At 37.6% G+C, this 26,191-nt stretch overlaps 1 protein-coding gene across 1 annotated transcript in view; it reads left to right on the plus strand.

Annotated features, from left to right (window-relative positions):
• slc4a4a (solute carrier family 4 member 4a) overlaps positions 1-26,191 on the plus strand; it is a 187,917-nt gene that overhangs the window by 63,345 nt on the left and 98,381 nt on the right. Inside the window, exon 5 of the mRNA XM_061980408.1 lies at positions 22,147-22,282. Within this exon, the coding sequence (XP_061836392.1) occupies positions 22,147-22,282 (136 nt within the window). The remainder of the gene's footprint in view (positions 1-22,146; positions 22,283-26,191) is intronic.

Consider the following 26,191-nt stretch of genomic DNA (forward strand, 5'->3'; position numbering starts at 1 on the left):
CAAAACTGTGTTTGGATAATTTATACTTCAAACTTGCATAAATAAATATTAAGGAATATAACATAACTTGGCTTCTGAGAGCTTCAAAATGTAATGAATACAATGCTAAAGTTGTTGATAAACACGCAATTATTTTAATAATTAAATATGGTCATTTTAAATGAATTATTATGATAATTTAAAATTAATTATTTCAAATATGTTTATTTTAATGTATAATTCTAATGCCTGGATGTAATAAGGAGTCAGAAAAAATACAAGTAAAAGTACAATTAATTTTGATGTTTTTAGCAAAATATAGTAAAAATGTATTTAGTTTTTAAAAAAAAAATTAATAAATATATTTATTTTTAGGTAAGATAACCATAATAATACAATTTATCTCTAGCCTGGATGATTTAGTTCTTGTCACCCAGTTGTCCTCCCGTCGTGAAAAAAGGCTGTCCTCACTCAGGTCCGGCTGAAAATCGGGAGATTTTCGGGAGAATATTTGTCCCGGGAGGTTTTCGGGAGAGGCGCTGAATTTCGGGAGTTTCACGAAAAATTCGGGAGGGTTGGCAAGTATGGATGCTGTAGCCAACATTAGCTCGGCAAGTCACAATCATTAGCTAACAAACGTACGGGTGTTGTTTATCACCTGCTGAAAGACGGAAATGAGAGATTATTTTCGCCCGTCTTGTTTGAAAGACGTTCTACGCAGCGAGACAAAAAGTACAATTTACGGACAGAAAGACAGAGTGCTCATTACAATAAATAACCGAGTCCGAGTACAGTCGGACGTAAACAGAAACACGATAAAAATGGGTCTGTTCACTCTTATATCATGAGTGATGTCTACTGGCACACGCATGGTGTGACAACAACTGGATTTTACAATGTGGACATGTCTCTTAATATGGTGTGTGTGTGTGTGTGTGTGTGTGTGTGTGTGTGTGTGTGTGTGAGGGAGTGGAGGGGGGGGATTTTCTTCAGGACAGAAATCCAATCACAGAATAGATTAGAGGCGACCCATCTGCTTCCACACGCTGACTCTGCTGTGGTCATCGGCTTGTTTGTTTTGGTGTTTGCGTTCATTCATTACAACGTTTATTCCTCACAAAATGATGACTATTTGATCAGTTCATTGAGAAATCCAGATAAATAGTCACATTACAGAAAAATATCACTATTACCGTATTTTCCCGGACTATAAGGCGCACTTAAAATAATTTTCCCCCCCCTCAAAACTTGACAGTGCGCCTAATGTACGAAATAATTCTGGTTGTGCTTACCGACCTCGGAGCTATTTTATTTGGTACATGGGGAAATAAGTGTGACCAGTAGATAATAAGTACCAATGATTGTCACACACACACTAGGTGTGGCGAAATGACTCTCTGCATTTGACCCATCACCCTTGAACACCCCCTGGGAGGTGACGGGAGCAGTGAGCGGCAGAAGTGGCCGCGCCCGGGAATCATTTTTGGTGATTTAACCCCCAATTCCAACCCTTGATGCTGAGTGCCAAGCAGGGAGGTATTGAGTTATATAGTCTTTGGTATGACTCGGCGGGGGTTTGAACTCACGACCTACCGATCTCAGGGCGGACAATCTAACCACTAGCCCACTGAGTAAATTAATGTAAGTTAATTTTTAAAAAGCGGCCCTCTGAAAGCAGCCATTACTGCAATGTGGTCCTCAATGAAAATTATTTTGACACCGCTGAATTAAGCGTAAAATTAATATGTTTTATTTAAATTTTATATAATTTTAAAATTCTGTCTGCTGTCTTTAAAATAATGAAATAATCCAATGTTTTCAATCTTTGGTATGTGGTGCACCCCCCAAAAAATCACTTAATTAAATATTCAAACATAGTGTTACTGTTCAAATTGTGTGTAATGTGGTCAAAAATATTAAATATTCTTGTTTAACAAAAATTTTGTCCTGTTTTAATGACTATTTAGGCCTACAGCGCTACTTTATTGTAATGTATGTTGGTACATGGCTACCCAAGTGTTTTCTGAGGTGGTTCTTGCAGACACAAATATGAGAACCACGGAAATAATCAAAGGCACAAATATTCATTTCTAAGAACAAATCTGCCCCTTCGAAGTTGTAGACACGTGAGTTCCCCCGTCACGATGTTTACGGCAACACACGCTCGCTCCTCAATGGCGGCAAGTATCTTGTTAACAGTCAACAGCGGGATGGGCCGCCGGCTCATACGGGTCGCACAGCGTCCACGCCGCGACGTATCGTGCTCCGTCGTAAAAAATAAACGCATGAAGGAACACGCCAACACCAAACAAGCCCGCACGCCGCATGGTCCGGTAGATGGAACTTACTGGAGATCATCAATTAGTTTTGCTTGGTGGCGGCCAGGTTTTTTTTTTGTTTTTTTTTACCCAATCTTGCTTACATGTGCCAAAGTCCTATCTTAACAATGAATAGAAATACAAATCCAACTAGATGAGGCAATTCCTGAAGGAATTGCGTGTGAATGCTCCAATGCTGAAGTTGAACTGAAATGCTGACAAAATGTAAAATGAATATAAGAATAGTTAGAATTTCCAGGAAAAAAAGGAATTTGGTTCGGAACTTGGGGAAAGTGCGAGTTGGATGAGTGGAATGTGTTGATGTTGGAATGGTTTGAATCGGTTGAAATCTGTTGGAATTTTTCAAATGGGTTTAGAAATGTTGAAGTAGTAGCATTTTTAATTGAGAAATGGTATTGAGGAATTCCTGGAATTTTGGGAAAACCAAGAATTTGTCCAGTTCAAAAAACAACTTGAATTTCATTAAAAGTTCAAAAAACAACTTTGTTTTTGTCCTGATTAAGAAGAATGTTTGGACGGTGGAATGGTTGAAGTGGGTTGAAAAATGTGGAAGGAGTAGTCGCCAGAAAAAAGGGTCAAAAAACAATTTGGGGAAAAAAAGAGAAAACTGTGAATTCCTGAAATTTTTTGGAACTTGGAAAAATGATAGTTTGAATGTCCAGGATGAGTGGAATGTGTTGATGTTGGAATGGTTTGAATCGGTTGAAATCTGTTGGAATTTTTCAAATGGGTTTAGTGGCGATGAGGTGGCGACTTGTCCAGGGTGTACCCCGCCTTCCGCCCGATTGTAGCTGAGATAGGCTCCAGCGCCCCCCGCGACCCCAAAGGGAATAAGCGGTAGAAAATGGATGGATGGATGGATGGGTTTAGAAATGTTGAAGTAGTAGCATTTTTAATTGAGAAATGGTATTGAGGAATTCCTGGAATTTCATGAAAAGTTCAAAAAACAACTTTGTTTTTGTCCTGATTAAGAAGAATGTTTTGACGGTGGAACGGTAGAAGTGGATTGAAAAATGCGAAAGGAGTAGTCGCCAGAAAAAAGGGTCAAAAAAGAGTTTGAAAAGAGGGAAATTTGGGATTTCCTGGAATTTAGTTTGAACTTGGAAAAATGATAGTTGCGTGGGTTGAAAAATGTGGAAGGAGTAGTTGCCAAAAAAAGGGTCAAAATAGGTTTGAAAAAAAAGGGAAATCTGTGAATTCCTGGAATTTTTTGAAAGTAATGATAGTTTGAATGTCCAGGATGAGTGGAATATTTTGATGTTGGAATGGTTTGAATCGGTTGAAATCTGTTGGAATTTTTCAAATGGGTTTAGAAATGTTGAAGTAGTAGCATTTTTTATTGAGAAATGGTATTGAGGAATTCCTGGAATTTTGGGAAAACCAAGAATTTGTCCAGTTCAAAAAACAACTTGAATTTCATGAAAAGTTCAAAAAACAACTTTGTTTTTGTCCTGATTAAGAAGAATGTTTGGACGGTGGAATGGTTGAAGTGGGTTGATAAATGTGGAAGGAGTAGTCGCCAGAAAAAAGGGTCAAAAAACAATTTGGGGAAAAAAAGAGAAAACTGTGAATTCCTGAAATTTTTTGGAACTTGGAAAAATGATAGTTTGAATGTCCAGGATGAGTGGAATATTTTGATGTTGGAATGGTTTGAATCGGTTGAAATCTGTTGGAATTTTTCAAATGGGTTTAGAAATGTTGAAGTAGTAGCATTTTTAATTGAGAAATGGTATTGAGGAATTCCTGGAATTTTGGGAAAACCAAGAATTTGTCCAGTTCAAAAAACAACTTGAATTTCATGAAAAGTTCAAAAAACAACTTTGTTTTTGTCCTGATTAAGAAGAATGTTTGGACGGTGGAATGGTTGAAGTGGGTTGAAAAATGTGGAAGGAGTAGTCACCAGAAAAAAGGGTCAAAAAACAATTTGGGGAAAAAAAGAGAAAACTGTGAATTCCTGAAATTTTTTGGAACTTGGAAAAATGATAGTTTGAATGTCCAGGATGAGTGGAATGTGTTGATGTTGGAATGGTTTGAATCGGTTGAAATCTGTTGGAATTTTTCAAATGGGTTTAGAAATGTTGAAGTAGTAGCATTTTTAATTGAGAAATGGTATTGAGGAATTCCTGGAATTTCATGAAAAGTTCAAAAAACAACTTTGTTTTTGTCCTGATTAAGAAGAATGTTTTGACGGTGGAACGGTTGAAGTGGATTGAAAAATGCGAAAGGAGTAGTCGCCAGAAAAAGGGTCAAAAAAGAGTTTGAAAAAAGGGAAATTTGGGATTTCCTGGAATTTAGTTTGAACTTGGAAAAATGATAGTTGAGTGGGTTGAAAAATGTGGAAGGAGTAGTTGCCAAAAAAAGGGTCAAAATAGGTTTGAAAAAAAAGGGAAATCTGTGAATTCCTGGAATTTTTTGAAAGTAATGATAGTTTGAATGTCCAGGATGAGTGGAATATTTTGATGTTGGAATGGTTTGAATCGGTTGAAATCTGTTGGAATTTTTCAAATGGGTTTAGAAATGTTGAAGTAGTAACATTTTTAATTGAGAAATGGTATTGAGGAATTCCTGGAATTTCATGAAAAGTTCAAAAAACAACTTTGTTTTTGTCCTGATTAAGAAGAATGTTTTGACGGTGGAACGGTTGAAGTGGATTGAAAAATGCGAAAGGAGTAGTCGCCATAAAAAGGGTCAAAAAAGAGTTTGAAAAAAGGGGAATTTGGGATTTCCTGGAATTTAGTTTGAACTTGGAAAAATGATAGTTGAGTGGGTTGAAAAATGTGGAAGGAGTAGTTGCCAAAAAAAGGGTCAAAATAGGTTTGAAAAAAAAGGGAAATCTGTGAATTCCTGGAATTTTTTGAAAGTAATGATAGTTTGAATGTCCAGGATGAGTGGAATATTTTGATGTTGGAATGGTTTGAATCGGTTGAAATCTGTTGGAATTTTTCAAATGGGTTTAGAAATGTTGAAGTAGTAACATTTTTAATTGAGAAATGGTATTGAGGAATTCCTGGAATTTCGGGAAAACGGGAATTTGTCCAGTTCAAAAAACAACTTCAATTTCATGAAAAGTTCAAAAAACAGCTTTGTTTTTGTCCTGATTAAGAAGAATGTTTTGACGGTGGAACGGTTGAAGTGGATTGAAAAATGCGGAAGGAGTAGTCGCCAGAAAAAAGGGTCAAAAAAGGGTTTGAAAAAAGGGAAATCTGGGATTTCCTGGAATTTAGTTTGAACTTGGAAAAATGATAGTTGAGTGGGTTGAAAAATGTGGAAGGAGTAGTTGCCAAAAAAAGGGTCAAAAGAGGTTTGAAAAAAAGGGAAATCTGTGAATTCCTGGAATTTTTTGAAAGTAATGATAGTTTGAATGTCCAGGATGAGTGGAATATTTTGATGTTGGAATGGTTTGAATCGGTTGAAATCTGTTGGAATTTTTCAAATGGGTTTAGAAATGTTGAAGTAGTAACATTTTTAATTGAGAAATGGTATTGAGGAATTCCTGGAATTTCGGGAAAACGGGAATTTGTCCAGTTCAAAAAACAACTTCAATTTCATGAAAAGTTCAAAAAACAGCTTTGTTTTTGTCCTGATTAAGAAGAATGTTTTGACGGTGGAACGGTTGAAGTGGATTGAAAAATGCGGAAGGAGTAGTCGCCAGAAAAAAGTGTCAAAAAAGGGTTTGAAAAAAGGGAAATCTGGGATTTCCTGGAATTTAGTTTGAACTTGGAAAAATGATAGTTGAGTGGGTTGAAAAATGTGGAAGGAGTAGTTGCCAAAAAAAGGGTCAAAATAGGTTTGAAAAAAAAGGGAAATCTGTGAATTCCTGGAATTTTTTTAAAGTAATGATAGTTTGAATGTCCAGGATGAGTGGAATATTTTGATGTTGGAATGGTTTGAATCGGTTGAAATCTGTTGGAATTTTTCAAATGGGTTTAGAAATGTTGAAGTAGTAACATTTTTAATTGAGAAATGGTATTGAGGAATTCCTGGAATTTCGGGAAAACGGGAATTTGTCCAGTTCAAAAAACAACTTCAATTTCATGAAAAGTTCAAAAAACAGCTTTGTTTTTGTCCTGATTAAGAAGAATGTTTTGACGGTGGAACGGTTGAAGTGGATTGAAAAATGCGGAAGGAGTAGTCGCCAGAAAAAAGGGTCAAAAAAGGGTTTGAAAAAAGGGAAATCTGGGATTTCCTGGAATTTAGTTTGAACTTGGAAAAATGATAGTTGAGTGGGTTGAAAAATGTGGAAGGAGTAGTTGCCAAAAAAAGGGTCAAAAGAGGTTTGAAAAAAAGGGAAATCTGTGAATTCCTGGAATTTTTTGAAAGTAATGATAGTTTGAATGTCCAGGATGAGTGGAATATTTTGATGTTGGAATGGTTTGAATTGGTTGAAATCTGTTGGAATTTTTCAAATGGGTTTAGAAATGTTGAAGTAGTAACATTTTTAATTGAGAAATGGTATTGAGGAATTCCTGGAATTTCGGGAAAACGGGAATTTGTCCAGTTCAAAAAAGAACTTCAATTTCATGAAAAGTTCAAAAAACAGCTTTGTTTTTGTCCTGATTAAGAAGAATGTTTTGACGGTGGAACGGTTGAAGTGGATTGAAAAATGCGGAAGGAGTAGTCGCCAGAAAAAAGTGTCAAAAAGGGTTTGAAAAAAGGGAAATCTGGGATTTCCTGGAATTTAGTTTGAACTTGGAAAAATGATAGTTGAGTGGGTTGAAAAATGTGGAAGGAGCAGTTGACAAAAAAAGGATCAAAAGATGTTTGAAAAAAAGGGAAATCTGTGAATTCCTGGAATTTTTTGAAAGTAATGATAGTTTGAATGTCCAGGATGAGTGGAATATTTTGATGTTGGAATGGTTTGAAATGGTTGAAAAATGTGGAAATGGTGAAAGTTTGAAGAATGGCCAATTCATTTTGAATGGGAAAAATGTCCCGGAAAACCTGGAATTGTGTGAAATCCGGAATTTTTTTTTTATTGTTGAATGAGAGCACTTAATTTTGAACAGGCTGAATATTTTGGAGTTGGAACGGGTTGAACCGAACGAAAAATGTGGGAATTGTGGAACTTTGAAAAATGTTCCATTCATTTCAATGGGAATTTCGGGAAAATCGGGAATTTTTTGAATTTTCTAAATGAGTTGAAATGGATGGTGTTGGAATCTTTCAAATGGGTCTAGAAATGTTGAATGGTAACATTTTTAATTGAGAAATGATATTAAGGAATTCCTGGAATTTCAGGAAAAACTGCAATTTTTCCGGTTCGAAAAACAACGTTGTTTTTTGTCCTGATTAAGAGGAATGTTTGGACGGTAGAACGGTTGAAGTGGATTGAAAAATGTGGAAAGAGTAGTCGCCAGAAAAAAGGATCAAAAAAGGGTTTGGGGAAAAAAGGGAAATCTGGGATTTCCTGGAATTTTTTTGAACTGGAAAAAATGATAGTTTGAATGTCCAGGATGAGTGGAATATGTTGATGTTGGAATGGTTTGAATCGGTTGAAAACTGTGCGAATTGTGGAAGTTTATAAAATGGCAAACTCATTTTGAACGGGGGAAAAGTCCCTGAAAACTGGGAATTCTTGGAAATCCGGGAATTATTTTTAAATTGTTGAAAGAATGCACATAATTTTGAACAGGCTGAATATTTTGGAGTTGGAACGGGTTGAATCGGATGAAAAATGTGGGAATTGTGGAACTTTGAAAAATGTTCCATTAATTTCAGTGGGAATTTCGGAAAAAGCGGGAGTATTTTTGGAAAATTTTAAAAGACTTTAATGTTCTGAATGAGTTGGTGTTTGAATTTTTCAATTGGGTCTACAAATGTTGAATGGTAACATTTTTAATTGAGAAATGGTATTAAGAAATTCCTGAAATTTCGGGAAAACCGGGAATTTTTCCAGTTAAAAAAAACAATTAAGTTTTTTGTCCTGATTAAGAGGAATGTTTGGACGGTGGAACAGTTGAAGTGGGTTGAAAAATGTGGAAGGAGTAGTCGCCAGAAAAAAGGGTCAAAAAAGGGTTTTAGAAAAAGGAAAATCTGGGATTTCCTGGGATTTTTTTGGAACTTGGTAAAATGATAGTTTGAATTTCCAGGATGAGTGGAATATGTTGAAGGTAGAATGGTTTGAATAGGTTGATAAATGTGGAAATGGTGAACGTTTGAAAAATGGCCAATTCGTTTTGAATGGGAAAAATGTCCCGGAAAACCTGGAATTGTGTGAAATCCGGGATTTTTTTTTAATTGTTGAATGAGAGCACTTAATTTTGAACAGGCTGAATATTTTGGAGTTGGAATGGGTTGAACCGAATGAAAAATGTGGGAATTGTGGAACTTTGAAAAATGTTCCATTCATTTCAATGAGAATTTCGGGAAAATCGGGAATTTTTTTGAATTTTCTGAATGAGTTGAAATGGTTGGTGTTGGAATCTTTCAAATGGGTCTAGAAATGTTGAATGGTAACATTTTTAATTCAGAAATGATATATTAAGGAATTCCTGGAATTTCAGGAAAAACTGCAATGAGTGGAATATGTTGATGTTGGAATGGTTTGAATCGGTTGAAAACTGTGCGAATTGTGGAAGTTTATAAAATGGCCAATTCATTTTGAACGGGGGAAAAGTCCCTGGAAACTGGGAATTCTTTTTCGGAAAAAGCGGGAATTTTTCTGGAAAATGTTAAAAGACTTTAATGTTCTGAATGAGTTGGTGTTGGAATTTTTCAATTGGGTCTACAAATGTTGAATGGTAACATTTTTAATTGAGAAATGGTATTAAGGAATTCCTGAAATTTCGGGAAAACCGGGAATTTTTCCAGTTAAAAAAAAAAATTAAGTTTTTTGTCCTGATTAAGAGGAATGTTTTGACGGTGGAACAGTTGAATTGGGTTGAAAAATGTGGAAGGAGTAGTCGCCAGAAAAAAGGGTCAAAAAAGGGTTTTAGAAAAGGAAAATCTGGGATTTCCTGGAAATGTTTTTGAACTTGGTAAAGTGATAGTTTGAATTTCCAGGATGAGTGGAATATGTTGAAGGTAGAATGGTTTGAATAGGTTGATAAATGTGGAAATGGTGAAAGTTTGAAAAATGGCCAATTCGTTTTGAATGGGAAAAATGTCCCGGAAAACCTGGAATTGTGTGAAATCCGGGAATTTTTTTTTATTGTTGAATGAGAGCACTTAATTTTGAACAGGCTGAATATTTTGGAGTTGGAATGGGTTGAACCGAATGAAAAATGTGGGGATTGTGGAACTTTGAAAAATGTTCCATTCATTTCAATGGGAATTTCGGGAAAATCGGGAATTTTTTTGAATTTTCTGAATGAGTTGAAATGGTTGGTGTTGGAATCTTTCAAATGGGTCTAGAAATGTTGAATGGTAACATTTTTAATTCAGAAATGATATATTAAGGAATTCCTGGAATTTCATGAAAAACTGCAATTTTTCCGGTTCGAAAAACAACTTTGTTTTTTTGTCCTGATTAAGAGGAATGTTTGGACGGTAGAACGGTTGAAGTGGATTGAAAAATGTGGAAAGAGTAGTCGCCAGAAAAAAGGATCAAAAAAGGGTTTGGGAAAAAAAGGGAAATCTGTGAATTCCTGGAATTTTTTTGAACTTGGAAAAATGATAGTTTGAATATCCAGGATGAGTGGAATATGTTGATGTTGAAATGGTTTGAATCGGTTGAAAACTGTGCGAATTGTGGAAGTTTATAAAATGGCCAATTCATTTTGAATGGGGAAAATGTCCCTGAAAACTGGGAATTCTTGGAAATCCGGGATTTTTTTTATTTGTTGAAAGAGAGCACACAATTTTGAACAGGCTGAATATTTTGGAGTTGGAATCGGTTGAACCGCATGAAAATTGTGGGAATTGTGGAACTTTGAAAAAAGTTTGATTCGTTTCAATGGGAATTTCGGGAAAATTGGGAATTTTTTGGGAAAATGTTAAAAGACTAATGTTCTGAATGAGTTGGTGTTTGAATTTTTCAGTTGGGTCTAGATATGTTGAATGGTAACATTTTTAATTGAGAAATGGTATTAAGGAATTCCTGAAATTTCGGGAAAACCGGGAATTTTTCCAGTTAAAAAAAACAATTAAGTTTTTTGTCCTGATTAAGAGGAATGTTTTGACGGTGGAACAGTTGAAGTGGGTTAAAAAATGTGGAAGGAGTAGTCGCCAGAAAAAAAGGTCAAAAAAGGGTTTTAGAAAAAGGAAAATGTGGGATTTTTTTGAACTTGGTAAAATGATAGTTTGAATTTCCAGGATGAGTGGAATATGTTGAAGGTAGAATGGTTTGAATAGGTTGATAAATGTGGAAATGGTTAAAGTTTGAAAAATGTCCCGGAAAACCTGGAATTCTGGGAAATCCGGGAATTTTTTAATTATTGTTTTATTGTTGAACAGGCTGAATATTTTGGAGTTGGAATGGGTTGAACCGAATGAACAATGTGGGAATTGTGGAACTTTGAAAAATGTTCCATTCATTTCAATGGGAATTTCGGGAAAATCGGGAATTTTTTTGAATTTTCTGAATTTTCTGAAATCGGTCTAGAAATGTTGAATGTTAACATTTTTAATTGAGAAATGATATTAAGGAATTCCTGGAATTTCAGGAAAAACTGCAATTTTTCCGGTTTGAAAAACAACTTTGTTTTTTGTCCTGATTAAGAGGAATGTTTTGACGGTGGAACGGTTGAAGTGGATTGAAAAATGTGGAAGGAGTCGTCGCCAGAAAAAAGGGTAAAAAAATGGATGAAATCTGGGATTTCCTGGAATTTTTTTTGGAAAATTATTTTTTGAATGTCCAGGATGAGTGGTATATGTTGAAGGTGGAATGGTTTGAATAGGTTGAAAAATGTGGAAATGGTTAAAGTTTGAAAAATGTCCCGGAAAACCTGGAATTCCGGGAAATCTGGGATCTTTTGGGAATTGTCACGGGAAAGCCCGCGATTCCCAAATAGGCTGAACAGTTGGAACAGTTTGAATCTGGTAAAAATGTGGAAGGTAGAGCGTGCCAAAATCTGGCGAAGAAGAAGAATAAGTTAAAGTTGAAGAATAAATAAATGCATTTTGGTGTAGAAAAGCATACAATTAGTATTCACAGTAATAATATACAGAGGACATTATAGTCTTTCATGGAAACAGGAGTTCAGAACACGCCTAACCATTTTTTGATACTGTCGCCTGTCTTTTTCCGAAATCCAATTTTGTCAGCCAGAGCATAAACATACAATTGCTGTCAAAGTTGATGAGATGAAGGCAAAGGCCAGCATGATTTATCAATGGTTGGCATTTTCAAAGTCCACCAGGAAACTATTGACTTGGTGCAGAAACGACAAGCATGGAAGACAGAACTTGGTATTGATCAAGCAAACGACATTTGGATGTCTCCGTCATCCCTCTTCATGTCTGCCATCCAGGCCACGCCCCTCCCTGGATGTAGGGCCCCGCCATTTGTTGGGGGCCCCCACTTTGTGTGATGGAGCTCATGATAAATGTCAATGAATGAACGACAGGGCGCCTCATATAACATTTTACCGCAAATGTACTGCAGATGTTGCACTCGTGTCGCCACAGACCATGACGCTTACACCACCCTGATCGACTGTAGGCAATACACAATTATCTCGCTACTCACTTGTGTTGCCAGATGTTTAGACACTAATGGAATGGGTCCTTTAATGAACCGCTGCTCCCCTAGTGCCGGCAGCACTCATGCCGCCACAGACCGTGACGCTTACACCACCCTGATTGACTGTAGGCAATACACAATTATCTCGCTACTCACTTGTGTTGCCAGATGTTTAGACACTAATGGAATGGGTCCTTTAATGAACCGCTGCTCCCCTAGTGCCGGCAGCACTCGTGTCGCCACAGACCATGACGCTTACACCACCCTGACTTGACTGTAGGCAATACACAATTATCTCGCTACTCACTTGTGTTGCCAGATGTTTAGACACTAATGGAATGGGTCCTCTGATGAACCGCTGCTCCCCTAGTGCCGGCAGCACTCGTGTCGCCACAGACCATGACGCTTACACCACCCTGACTGACTGTAGGCAATACACAATTATCTCGCTACTCACTTGTGTTGCCAGCTGTTAAGACACTAATGGAATGGGTCCTTTAATGAACCGCAGCTCCCCTAGTGCCGGCAGCACTCTTGTCGCCACAGACCATGACGCTTACACCACCCTGATTGACTGTAGGCAATACACAATTATCTTACTACTCACTTGTGTTGCCAGATGTTTAGACACTAATGGAATGGGTCCTTTAATGAACCGCTGCTCCCCTAGTGCCGGCAGCACTCGTGTCGCCACAGACCATGACGCTTACACCACCCTGATTGACTGAAGGCAATACACAATCATCTCGCTACTCACTTGTGTTGCCAGATGTTTAGACACAAATGGAATGGGTCCTTTGATGAACCGCAGCTCCCCTAGTGCCGGCAGCACTCGTGTCGCCGCAGACCATGACGCTTACACCACCCTGATCGACTGTAGGCAATACACAATTATCTTGCTACTCACTTGTGTTGCCAGCTGTTTAGACACTAATGGAATGGGTCCTTTGATGAACCGCAGCTCCCCTAGTGCCGGCAGCACTCGTGTCGCCACAGACCATGACGCTTACACCACCCTGACTGACTGTAGGCAATACACAATCATCTCGCTACTCACTTGTGTTGCCAGATGTTTAGACACAAATGGAATGGGTCCTTTGATGAACCGCAGCTCCCCTAGTGCCGGCAGCACTCGTGTCGCCACAGACCATGACGCTTACACCACCCTGATCGACTGTAGGCAATACACAATTATCTCGCTACTCACTTGTGTTGCCAGCTGTTTAGACACTAATGGAATGGGTCCTTTGATGAACCGCTGCTCCCCTACTGACGGCAGCATTCGTGTAGCCCCACCATACATGACTGTAAGAAGTTCCATTATCTTTCTACTCACTTGCGTTGCCAGCTATTTAGACAGTAACGGCTGTTTGTTGACTCATTTTCAGTGGACAGTACATCTATATTGCTATACAAGCTGCACACTGACTACTCTAAAGTGCATTTATTTGTGTAACACTGTCAATAAACAGCCCTTAAATGTCCCCTGGCTGGTATTTGTCAGCCTCTCTCCCAGCAAGTAGAACTTGGTGGTGTTGGCTCTCAATGAGTCCCCCTCAGGGTGTCACTCTGCATTCAAGTGGTGCATATTGAGCGTGGGACCGCACGGTCTCGCTCACGTCCCACGAGGTGACGGAGGTACAGTGCCGACTTTTTTTATTTTTTTATTTATTTTTGCAACGAAGCTATTTGTGTCGGATGCATGTCGAGAGAGGCACCGAGCGCTCACAGTCAGCTGTGTGGCGGGCAGCGGGGCATTCTTCGTCCATCTCGTATCCCATGATGCTCTGCTGCCGGGGACAAAGTGCTCTTTGTGCGCCCGCGGCTCTGGGCTAGAGCACACACGCCTTTGAAATTGCGTTTGAGCGATGGGATTTTCATTTTCTATCCCTCCTCTCCGTGCTTCGCTCTCACCCCTCTTTGCTTTCACCCTGTCCTGGATCTTACCACCCCCCCCTTGTCCCCCTCACAGGCTTGGTTGAGGTCTACCAGTCTCAATCCTCAAACAAATGAGGGGGCCCCAATGTCAGGCCCTCGGGCCAAGTGCGTCCGTCATGTTCATTTTGGCGTCACATGTTTGCCGCCATCATCATTTTAACTATCTGACATAATAATAGCTGCAACATTTCCACCAATTAGTGGTTAATGACCATGAATTGCACATTAAAGCAAACACAGCACAGCATTTTTATATAAGACCCGATCCAAACAACCTTTCCCGGTCATGGTGCAAATAAACCACACACATAAACTTTGTGGATATTTAAAAAAAATACATTCCAATCACAACACATACTTCAAAATTACACCCATTTAAATCCCGTGCAAAGCATGATGGGAAAATGCAAAACACTCCGCACTTATCCACGTTTACCACATTTTGGCTGCTTGATATTTTTGACTGATCGCCACGGAAGTAAAGAAGGTTGGAGTCGAACTTTCACATACTCTTAGTATCCAATTATATTAATTAATCATTATATAGTCATCATATTAATATACAAACCCCGTTTCCATATGAGTTGGGAAATTGTGTTAGATGTAAATATAAACGGAATATTTGCAAATCATTTTCAACCCATATTCAGTTGAATATGCTCCAAAGATATAATAAATAATAAATAATAAATAATCATTAACTTTAGAACCAGCAACACGTGACAAAGAAGTCTGGAAAGGTGGCAATAAATACTAATAAAGTTGAGGAATGCTCATCAAACACTTATTTGGAACATCCCACAGGTGAACAGGCAAATTGGGAACAGGTGGGTGCCATGATTGGGTATAAAAGTAGATTCCATGAAATGCTCAGTCATTCACAAACAAAGATGGGGCGAGGGTCACCACTTTGTCAACAAATGTGTGAGCAAATTGTTGAACAGTTTAAGAAAAACCTTTCTCAACCAGCTATTGCAAGGAATTTAGGGATTTTACCATCTACGGTCCGCAATATCATCAAAGAGAAATCACTGCACGTAAGCAGCTAAGCCCGGGACCTTCGATCCCTCAGGCTGTACTGCATCAACAAGCGACATCAGTGTGTAAAGGATATCACCACATGAGCTCAGGAACACTTCAGAAACCCACTGTCAGTAACTACAGTTGGTCGCTACATCTGTAAGTGCAACTAAAAACTCTCCTATGCAAGGCGAAAACCGTTTATCAACAACACCCAGAAACGCCGTCGGCTTTGCTGGGCCTGAGCTCATCTAAGATGGACTGATACAAAGTGGAAAAGTGTTCTGTGGTCTGACGAGTCCACATTTCAAATTGTTTTTGGAAACTGTGGACGTCGTGTCCTCCGGACCAAAGAGGAAAAGAACCATCCGGATTGTTATAGGCGCAAAGTTGAAAAGCCAGCATCTGTGATGGTATGGGGGTGTATGACAGGAGCGCGAAAAAGTCTCAAAAACAAACAAAGTCGGCCATATTACAAACCCCGTTTCCATATGAGTTGGGAAATTGTGTTAGATGTAAATATAAACGGAATACAATGATTTGCAAATCATTTTCAACCCATATTCAATTGAATGCACTAAAAAGTCAAGATATTTGATGTTCAAACTCATAAACTTTTTTTTTTTTTGCAAATAATCATTAACTTTAGAATTTGATGCCAGCAACACGTGACAAAGAAGTTGGGAAAGGTGGCAATAAATACTGATAAAGTTGAGGAATGCTCATCAAACACTTATTTGGAACATCCCACAGGTGAACAGGCAAATTGGGAACAGGTGGGTGCCATGATTGGGTATAAAAGTAGATTCCATGAAATGCTCAGTCATTCACAAACAAGGATGGGGCGAAGGTCACCACTTTGTCAACAAATGCGTGAGCAAATTGTTGAACAGTTTAAGAAAAACCTTTCTTAACCAGCTATTGCAAGGAATTTAGGGATTTCACCATCTACGGTCCGTAATATCATCAAAGGGTTCATAGAATCTGGAGAAATCACTGCACTCAAGCAGCTAGGCCCGGGACCTTCGATCCCTCAGGCTGTACTGCATCAACAAGCGACATCAGTGTGTAAAGGATATCACCACATGAGCTCAGGAACACTTCAGAAACCCACTGTCAGTAACTACAGTTGGTCGCTACATCTGTAAGTGCAACTAAAAACTCTCCTATGCAAGGCGAAAACCGTTTATCAACAACACCCAGAAACGCCGTCGGCTTCGCTGGGCCTGAGCTCATCTAAGATGGACTGATACAAAGTGGAAAAGTGTTCTGTGGTCTGACGAGTCCACATTTCAAATTGTTTTTGGAAACTGTGGACGTCGTGTCCTCCGGACCAAAGAGGAAAAGAACCATCCGGATTGTTATAGGCGCAAAGTTGAAAAGCCAGCATCTGTGATGGTATGGGGGTGTATTAGTGCCCAAGACATGGGTAACTTACACATCTGTGAAGGCACCATTAATGCGAAAAGGTACATACAGGTTTTGGAGCAACATATGTTGCTATCCAAGCAACCTTACCATGGACGCCCCTGCTTATTTCAGCAAGACAATGCCAAGCCACGTGTTACATCAACGTGGCTTCATAGTAACAGAGTGCGGGTACTAGACTGGCCTGCCTGTAGTCCAGACCTGTCTCCCATTGAAAATGTGTGGCGCATTATGAAGCCTAAAATACCACAACGGAGACCCCCGGACTGTTGAACAACTTAAGCTGTACATCAAGCAAGAATGGGAAAGAATTCCACCTGAGAAGCTTCAAAAATGTGTCTCCTCAGTTCCCAAACGTTTACAGAGTGTTGTTAAAAGGAAAGGCCATGTAACACAGTGGTGAACATGCCCTTTCCCAACTACTTTGGCACGTGTTACAGCCATGAAATTCTAAGTTAATTATTATTTGCAAAAAAAAAAATAAAGTTTATGAATTTGAACATCAAATATCTTGTCTTTGTAGTGTATTCAACTGAATATGGGTTGAAAATGATTTGCAAATCATTGTATTCCGTTTATATTTACATCTAACACAATTTCCCAACTCATATGGAAACGGGGTTTGTATATATATGTGTGTACGTATATATATATATATATATATATATATATATATATATATATATATATATATATATATATATATATATTTTTTTTAAACCCAATGTGGCCCCAAGTCAAAAAATGTGGGCATTCCTGTGACATATTCCATTTAGTTTTCATCATATTTTGGGGTCCACCAGTAAAATCCCCAAAGATTTACTGGTCGATCGTGACTTCTTGACTGCTTTAGGGGCAATTACAGCTCTGTGTCAAAGCAAGAATCCTATTTGTTTGTATTATAAGTCATTCATGATATATACTGCCGTGTGTTGTTGTTGTCAATGTGTGTGCGTACGTGCGTGTGTCAACTAGTGTCAAGCATTTTGTGTTGCAACTTGCCTGCGTATGAAAAGTGCTGTATTGATACAGTTTTGATTGACCGATTGATTGACGTATGTCATACAGTGTTGCAAAGTCCAAAACACACTCAAACGGAATAACAATGCAACCGGAAGTTAGCTATGGATGGGTACATGGGATAAAATACAATATAGAATTTAAATAATAACTTAAATTGGAACTAAACAGACAAATGTGTTATTAAATGTGTCATTAAATTATTAGATGTAAAGTTCCATGTAATGATATAAATAATTATTGAATTAATTATTTTATGATTTGATTAATTAATGATGCAATGTTGACATGATTTAATTAATTATTGCAATTTAATTATTTAATCAACAAAATAAATACACATGCAAGTATTTTTCAAAATATTTATTTATCTATTTAATTCAGTCCTATTTGGCCCTCCGTAGTCAGCATTCTACAAGTTATAAAAAACAATGATAAAAAACGACAAAACAAGATGGCGACAAACGTATATAACGTATATACCTATTTCCAGTACTGACATTGGAACCATAAACCATTATGACGTATTTCTGGACTACAAAACAATATGACAGGTCTGTTATGTATACTGAGGGAGTTGACGGCACGGACCCACAAGGGGTTGATCTTGCCCTATGTTGTACTATATATATATATATATATATATATATATATATATATATATATATATATACACTATACAGGTATATACATATATATATATAATAATACACAATACTAAATATATATTTAAAAAAAAAAGAAAAAAAAGGTGTATATATATATATATATATATATAAAAACTACAAACAAAATGGCTACTGGATGTGACGTAGGGGGTCATAAATCATGAATTATTTTTGGTTTAGGCACCGCCTACTGAGTGTGATGTCACTCCCCACCCCCACAAGCCCTGCCCTGACCTCCCCCTTAAAGGGGAACTGCACATTTTAGGGAATCGTTTACAATCATTATGAGAGACAAGAAAACAAAAGTAAAAAAAGAAAAATCGTCTCGTTCTAGGTGGCTAGCATTGCAGCTAATGGGAGCAATCAATTTAAAATGCATTTAAAAAATATTACAACCTTATTTATGTAAAATGACCAGTATCCACCCAATTATACAATTTCATTTATGTAAAATGACCAGTATCCACCCAATATTACAATCTCATTTATGTAAAATGACCAGTATCGCCCCAATATTACAACCTCACCAAAAATGATTCCTGGGCGCGGCCACCGCTGCTGCCCACTGCTCCCCTCACCTCCCAGGGGGTAAACAAGGGGATGGGTCGAATGCAGAGGACACATTTCACCACACCTAGTGTGTGTGTGACAATCATTGGTAACTTTTAAAATAACCAGTATCCACCCAATATTATAACCTCGTTTACTGTATGTAAAATGACCAGTATCGCCCCATTATTACAACCTTATTTATGTAAAATGACCTGTATCGCCCCTATAATACAACTGTATTTATGTTAATTTACCAGTATAGCCCCATTATTACAACCTTATTTATGTAAAATGACCTGTATCGCCCCTATAATACAACTGTATTTATGTTAATTTACCAGTATAGCCCCATTATTACAACCTTATTTATGTAAAATGACCTGTATCGCCCCTATGATACAACCTTATTTATGTTAATTTACCAGTATAGCCCCATTATTACAACCTTATTTATGTAAAATGACCTGTTTCGCAGTTTAATACAACCTTATGCATGTAAAATTACCAGTATCGCCCCAATATTATAACCTTATTTATGTAAAATTACCTGTATTGCCCCATTATTAAAACCTTATTTATGTAAAATGACCAGTAACGCCCCTATAATACAACCTTATTCATGTAAAATTACCAGTATCGGCCCAATATTACAACCTTATTCATGTAAAATTACCAGTATCGGCCCAATATTACAACCTTATTCATGTAAAATTACCAGTATGGAAACAACGAAACATTGGTAGTTCAATTTAAAATGCATTTAAAAAATATTACAACCTTATTTATGTAAAATTACCTTTATCGCCCCATTATTAAAACCAATTTATGTAAAATGACCAGTAACGCCCCTATAATACAACCGTATTCATGTAAAACATACCAGTATCGGCCCAATATTACAACTTTATTAATGTAAAATTACCAGTATGGAAACAACGAAACATTGGTAGTTCAATTTAAAATGCATTTAAAAATATTACAACCTTATTTATGTAAAATTACCAGTATCCACCCAATATTACAACCTCATTTATGTAAAATTACCAGTATCGCCCTAATATTACAACCTTATTTATGTCAAATTACTGGTATCACCCCAATATTACAACCTTATTTATGTAAAATTATCAGTATCGCCCATTATTAAAACCTTATTTATGCAAAATTACCTGTATCGCCACATTATTACAACCTTATTTATGTAAAATAATCAGTATCGCCCCATTATTACAACCTTATTTAAGTAAAATGACCTGTATCGCCCCTATAATACAACCTTATTCATGTAAAATTACCAGTATCGCCCCATTATTACAACCTTATTTATGTAAAATTACCAGTATCGCCCCATAATACAACTTTATTTATGTAAAATGACCTGTATCGCCCCATAATACAACCTTATTCATGTAAAATTACCAGTATCGACCCATTATTACAACCTTAGTTATGTAAAATGACCAGTATCGCCCCATTATTACAACCTTATTTATGTCAAATGACCTGTATCGCCCCTATAATACAACCTTTTTCATGTAAAATTACCAGTATCGGCCCAATATTACAACCTTATTCATGTACAATTACCAGAATGGAAACAACGAAACGTTGGAAGTTCACTTTAATATGCATTTAAAAATAATCAACAATACTTATGTAACCTGCATAATAATCAAGCTGTAGCAACATTGTGATTGTAAGAGCGAACACTGAGGAACTATTTTTCCGGCTCATTTGGGTAAGCATTCCATTTATGTCGCAATAGCTTGGCTCCAAGTTCTACATTTGTTAAGTTAAAGTTAAAGTTCCAATGATTGTCACACACACACTAGGTGTGGCGAAATTATTCTCTGCATTTGACCCATCACCCTTGATCACCCCTTGGGAGGTGAGGGGAGCAGTGAGCAGCAGCGGTGGCCACGCCCGGGAATCATTTTTGGTGATTTAACCCCCAATTCCAACCCCTGATGCTGAGTGCCAAGCAGGGAGGTAATGGGTTCCATTTTTATAGTCTTTGGTATGGCTCGGCCGGGGTTTGAACTCACAACCTACCGATTTCAGGGCGGGCACTCTAACCACTTTGCAGCGTCAAAGTCACTTTCATCTCACTCCAACGTCTTAGACTTAGACTTAGATTTAGACAAACTTTATTGTTCCACACTGTAGCTCAGTTACAAATGATGGAAAGGATAATGAACACAAGGGCACAAAAAGAGGGCGGAAACAAAAGGGTATAAAGTGGACTAAAAATGTACCATAGTAGCAATATAAAATATAACATATATGTAGTATTTACATATAATATATACTGATATATTATATTATATTTTTATATAATATATACAATATATAACAAATCCCAATTACCATGTCTCACCCTTCCTTCGTGCTGGCTTCTCAAAGCAGCGGTTCATCCTCCGTATATTCAGCTTCAAAAAGATAAAGTTGTGAATTCTCTTTTGTCCCAAATAAGTGGTCTTTGTTGTGTGTTGTGTACTCTGCCGTGATTAGAACACGCTCGCGTTAGAACCCGGAAGTAGGAACACACATTGGTTGCCAGAAGTCGGACGTGTGATGCTATGGGAACAGAAAAAAATGCGACCGGGAAATAAGTTCTGGTAATGATTAAAATTACCCATATATGGTATCTTTAAAATCCTTATATTTAAAAAAAAAAAGATATGTTTGTTCTTGTCTCTCATAATGATTGTGAATGATAGGCAACCACCCCCCCCAAAAAAAAATCGCAGTTCCCCTTTAATATCGCACAAAAAACACATCACAGGTGTTAGCGACACTAGCATAGCAATGTTAGCTACATGCTAACCTTACACTCATATTTGAACAGCAACATCACTTTGGCTCAGCCCTAGGGAAAAACTAAAAGATCAAACGTGCATCCGCCGCGTCTGTAGCTGACGGACTGATAGTTGGCAGAGCTCCAAGTTTTGTTTCAAGTTGTGTAGCGAAGCCTGTCGGCAGTGATGATGGATGCTTATTGCTATAAAAACGTATGAAAAAGTCACTTTTTTGATGATCCTCCTTTTTTTTGCGCCCGGCTATATATTCAAATGAGAAGACAAGAGGAGAGAAAGCCAAGCCTGAGCTGAAGAATGGGCCAGTTTGTGAACCATTTCCTAATTGTCACCGAGGGGCTCCCGGGGCAGCTCGCCAAGGCTCGGAGGGCCAATGGCGAAGGCCTGTTTGAACAGTGAGAGGTGGGGGTGTTGAGGGTTGGGGGGGGCTCAGTCCGAGGACACAAACTCCCCCCTCCTACCTGCAGTGCTGGTCTGGACAGCTGAGAGGGTCTGTCACTCGCACCCAAGTGGAGGGACTCCCACGAGGGTCTAGCTCGCTCACTGCTCGGGACTCCCAGGACCAGGTGGGGCAGGGGGGGCGGGGGGTGACTTTGTGAAGATGTCCAGCAGCAACAACAACAACAACAACGACCCGGGCGAGAAAGAGGGGGACGCGGAGGAGGTGGCCATGGTCATCATCCCGCCGCCCCCCGAGCCCGACGAGGCGCCGCCGGAGCCGCCTTGCCGCCCCTTGACGCGCAGCATCTTCCCTGTCTCCGCAGTCTCGCCGGCCGCCGAGAGGATCCGCTTCATCCTGGGGGAGGAGGATGACGGCCCGGCGCCCCCGCAGCTCTTCACCGAGCTGGACGAGCTGCTGTCGGTGGACGGCCAGGAGATGGAGTGGAAGGAGACGGCCAGGTAAGGAGCTCCGTACTTCATGTGGTCCTCAGTTTGCGGCCCAGTACAAATAGTCAGGTCCAGGGTCAACAAGTGGAAAAATAAGCTAAGCTTCAATATTACAACCTTATTTATGTCAAATTACCTGTATCACCCCAATAATACAACATTATTTATATAAAATTACTTGTATCGCCCCAATAATACAACCTTATTTATGTCAAATTACCTGTATCGCCCCAATAATACAACCATATTTATGTCAAATTACCTGTATCACCCCAGTAATACAACATTATTTATATAAAATTACCTATATCGCCCCAATAATACAACATTATTTACATAAAATTACCTGTATCACCCCAATAATACAACATTATTTACTGTATATAAAATTACCTGTATCGCCCCAATAATACAACCTTATTTATGTAAAATTACCAGTATCGCCCCAATATTACAACCTTGTTTATGTAAAATTACCTGTATCGCCCCAATATTACAACCATATTCATGTAAAATTACCTGTATCGCCCCATTATTGCAACCTAATTTATGTAAAATTACCTGTATCCCCCAATATTACAACCTTATTTATGTAAAATTACCAGTATCGTTCCAATATTTCAACCTTATTTATGTAGAATTACCAGTATCGCCCCAATATTACAACCTTATGTAAAATTACCAGTATCGCTTCAATATTACAACCTTATTTATGTAAAATGACTTGTATTGCCCCAATATTACAACCGTATATATGTAGAATTTTCAGTATCCCCCATATTACAACATTATTTATGTAAAATAACCAGTATCGCCCCAAATTACAACCTTATTTATGTAAAATTACCAGTATCGCTCCAATATTACAACCTTATTTATGTAAAATGACTTGTATTGCCCCAATATTACAACCGTATATATGTAGAATTTTCAGTATCCCCCATATTACAACATTATTTATGTAAAATAACCAGTATCGCCCCAAATTACAACCTTATTTATGTAAAATTACCAGTATCGCCCCAATATTACAACCTTGTTTATGTAAAATTACCTGTATCGCCCCAATATTACAACCATATTCATGTAAAATTACCTGTATCGCCCCATTATTACAACCTTATTTATGTAGAATTATCAGTATTGCACCAATATTACAACTATATTTATGTAAAATTACCTGTATCGCCCCAATATTACAACCGTATAATGTAGAATTTCCAGTATCCCCATATTACAACCTTATTTATGCAAAATTACCTGTATCGCCCTGAATTACAACCTTATTTATGTAAAATTACCAGTATCGCCGCAATATTACAACCTTATTAATGTAAAGTTACTTGTATCACCCCAATAATACAACCTTATTTATGTCAAATTACCAGTATCGCCGCAATATTACAACCTTAATTATGTGAAATTACTTGTATCCCCCAATAATACAACCTTATTTATGTCAAATTACCAGTATCGCCCCAATATTACAACCTTATTTATGTCAAATTACCAGTATCGCCCCAATATTACAACCTTATTTATATCAAATTACCTGTATCGCCGCCCTGCGATGAGGTGGCGACTTGTCCGCCCGAATGCAGCTGAGATAGGCTCCAGAACCCCCCGCGACCCCAAAAGGGACAAGCGGTAGAAAATGGATGGATGGATACCTGTATTGCCCCAATAATACAACCTTATTTATGTCAAATTACCAGTATCACCCCAATATTATAACCTTATTTTAAGTAGAATTACCAGTATTGTCCCAATATTAAAACCTTATTTATGTAAAATGACCTGTATCGCCCCAATAATACAACCATATTTTCGTAATATTACCTGTATCGCCCCAATATCATAACCTTATTTATGTCAAATGACCAGTATCGCCCCAATATTACAACCTTATTTATGTAGAATTACCAGTATCATCCCAATAATACAACCTTATTTATGTAAAATGACCTGTATCGCCCCAATAATACAACCATATTTCCGTAATATTACCTGTATCGCCCCAACATTACAACCTTATTTATGTAAAATTATGAGTATCCCTCAATATTACAACCTTATTTTAAGTAGAATTACCTGTATCATCCCAATAATACAACCTTATTTATGTCAAATTACCTGTATCGCCCCAATATTACAACCTTATTTATTTCAAATTACCTGTATCGCCGCCCTGCGATGAGGTGGCGACTTGTCCAGGGTGTACACCGCCTTCCGCCTGAATGCAGCTGAGATAGGCTCCAGCACCCCCCCCCCCCCGCCGCGACCCCAAAAGGGACAAGCGGTTGAAAATGGATGGATGGATACCTGTGTCGCCCCAATAATACAACCTTATTTATGTCAAATTACCTGTATCGCCCCAATAATACAACCTTATTTATGTTAAATTACCAGAATCCCCAATATTACAACTTTATTTATGTCAAATAACCTTTATCGCCATAATAATACAACCTTATTTATGTCAAATTACCTGTATCGCCCCAAAATTACAACCTTATTTATGTAAAATGACAAGTATCGCCCCAATATTACAACCTTATTTATGTAAAATTACCTGTGTCCCCCCAATATTACAACCTTATTTTAAGTAGAATTACCAGTACCGCCCCAATATTACAATCTTATTTATGTAAAATTACCTGTATCGCCCCAATATTACAACCTTATTTATGTAAAATTACCTGTATAGTCCCAATATTACAACCTTATTTATGTCAAGTTACCTGTATCGCCACAATAATACAACCATATTTATATAAATTACCTGTATCACCCCAATATTACAACCTTATTTATGTAAAATTACCAGAATCCCCCAATATTACAACCTTATTTTAAGTAAAATTACCAGTATCGCCCCAATATTACAATCTTATTTTTGTAAAATTACCTGTATCGCCCCAATGTTACAACCTTATTAATGTATAATTACCAGTATCTCCCATATTACAACCTTATTTATGTCAAATTACCTGTATCGCCCCAACATTCAAACCTTGTTTATGTAAAATGACCAGTATCGCCCCAATATTACAACCTTATTTATGTAAAATTACCAGTATCCTTCAATATTACAACCTTATTTTAAGTAGAAATACCAGTATCGCCCCAATATTACAACCTTATTCATGTAAAATTACCTGTATCGCCCCAATAATATAACCATATTTATGTAAAATGACCTGTATCGCCCCAATATTACAACCCTATTATGTAAAATGACCAGTATCCCCAATATTACAACCTTATTTCAAGTAGAATTACCAGTATCACCCCAATATTACAACCTTATTTATGTAAAATGACCTGTATCGCCCCAATATTACAACCTTATTTATGTAAAATGACCTGTATCGCCCCAATATTACAACCTTATTTATGTAAAATTACCAGTATCCTCCAATATTACAACCTTATTTTAAGTAGAAATACCAGTATCGCCCCAATATTACAACCTTATTCATGTAAAATTACCTGTATCGCCCCAATAATATAACCATATTTATGTAAAATGACCTGTATCGCCCCAATATTACAACCCTATTATGTAAAATTACCAGTATCCCCCAATATTACAACCTTATTTCAAGTAGAATTACCAGTATCGCCCCAATATTACAACCTTATTCATGTAAAATGACCTGTATCGCCCCAATATTACAACCTTATTTATGTAAAACTACCTTTATCCTCCCAATATTACAACCTTATTAATCTAAAATTACCAGTATCGCCCCAATAATACAACCTTATTTATGTCAAATTACCAGTATCGTCCCAATAATACAACCTTATTTGTGTAAAATTACCAGTATCGCCCCAATATTACAACCTTATTTATGTAAATTGACCTGTATTGCCCCAATACTACAACCTTATTTATGTAGAATTACCAGTATCGCC

Source organism: Nerophis lumbriciformis, linkage group LG20 (assembly GCF_033978685.3).
Source record: "Nerophis lumbriciformis linkage group LG20, RoL_Nlum_v2.1, whole genome shotgun sequence".
Classification (NCBI taxonomy): Eukaryota; Metazoa; Chordata; class Actinopteri; order Syngnathiformes; family Syngnathidae; genus Nerophis; species Nerophis lumbriciformis.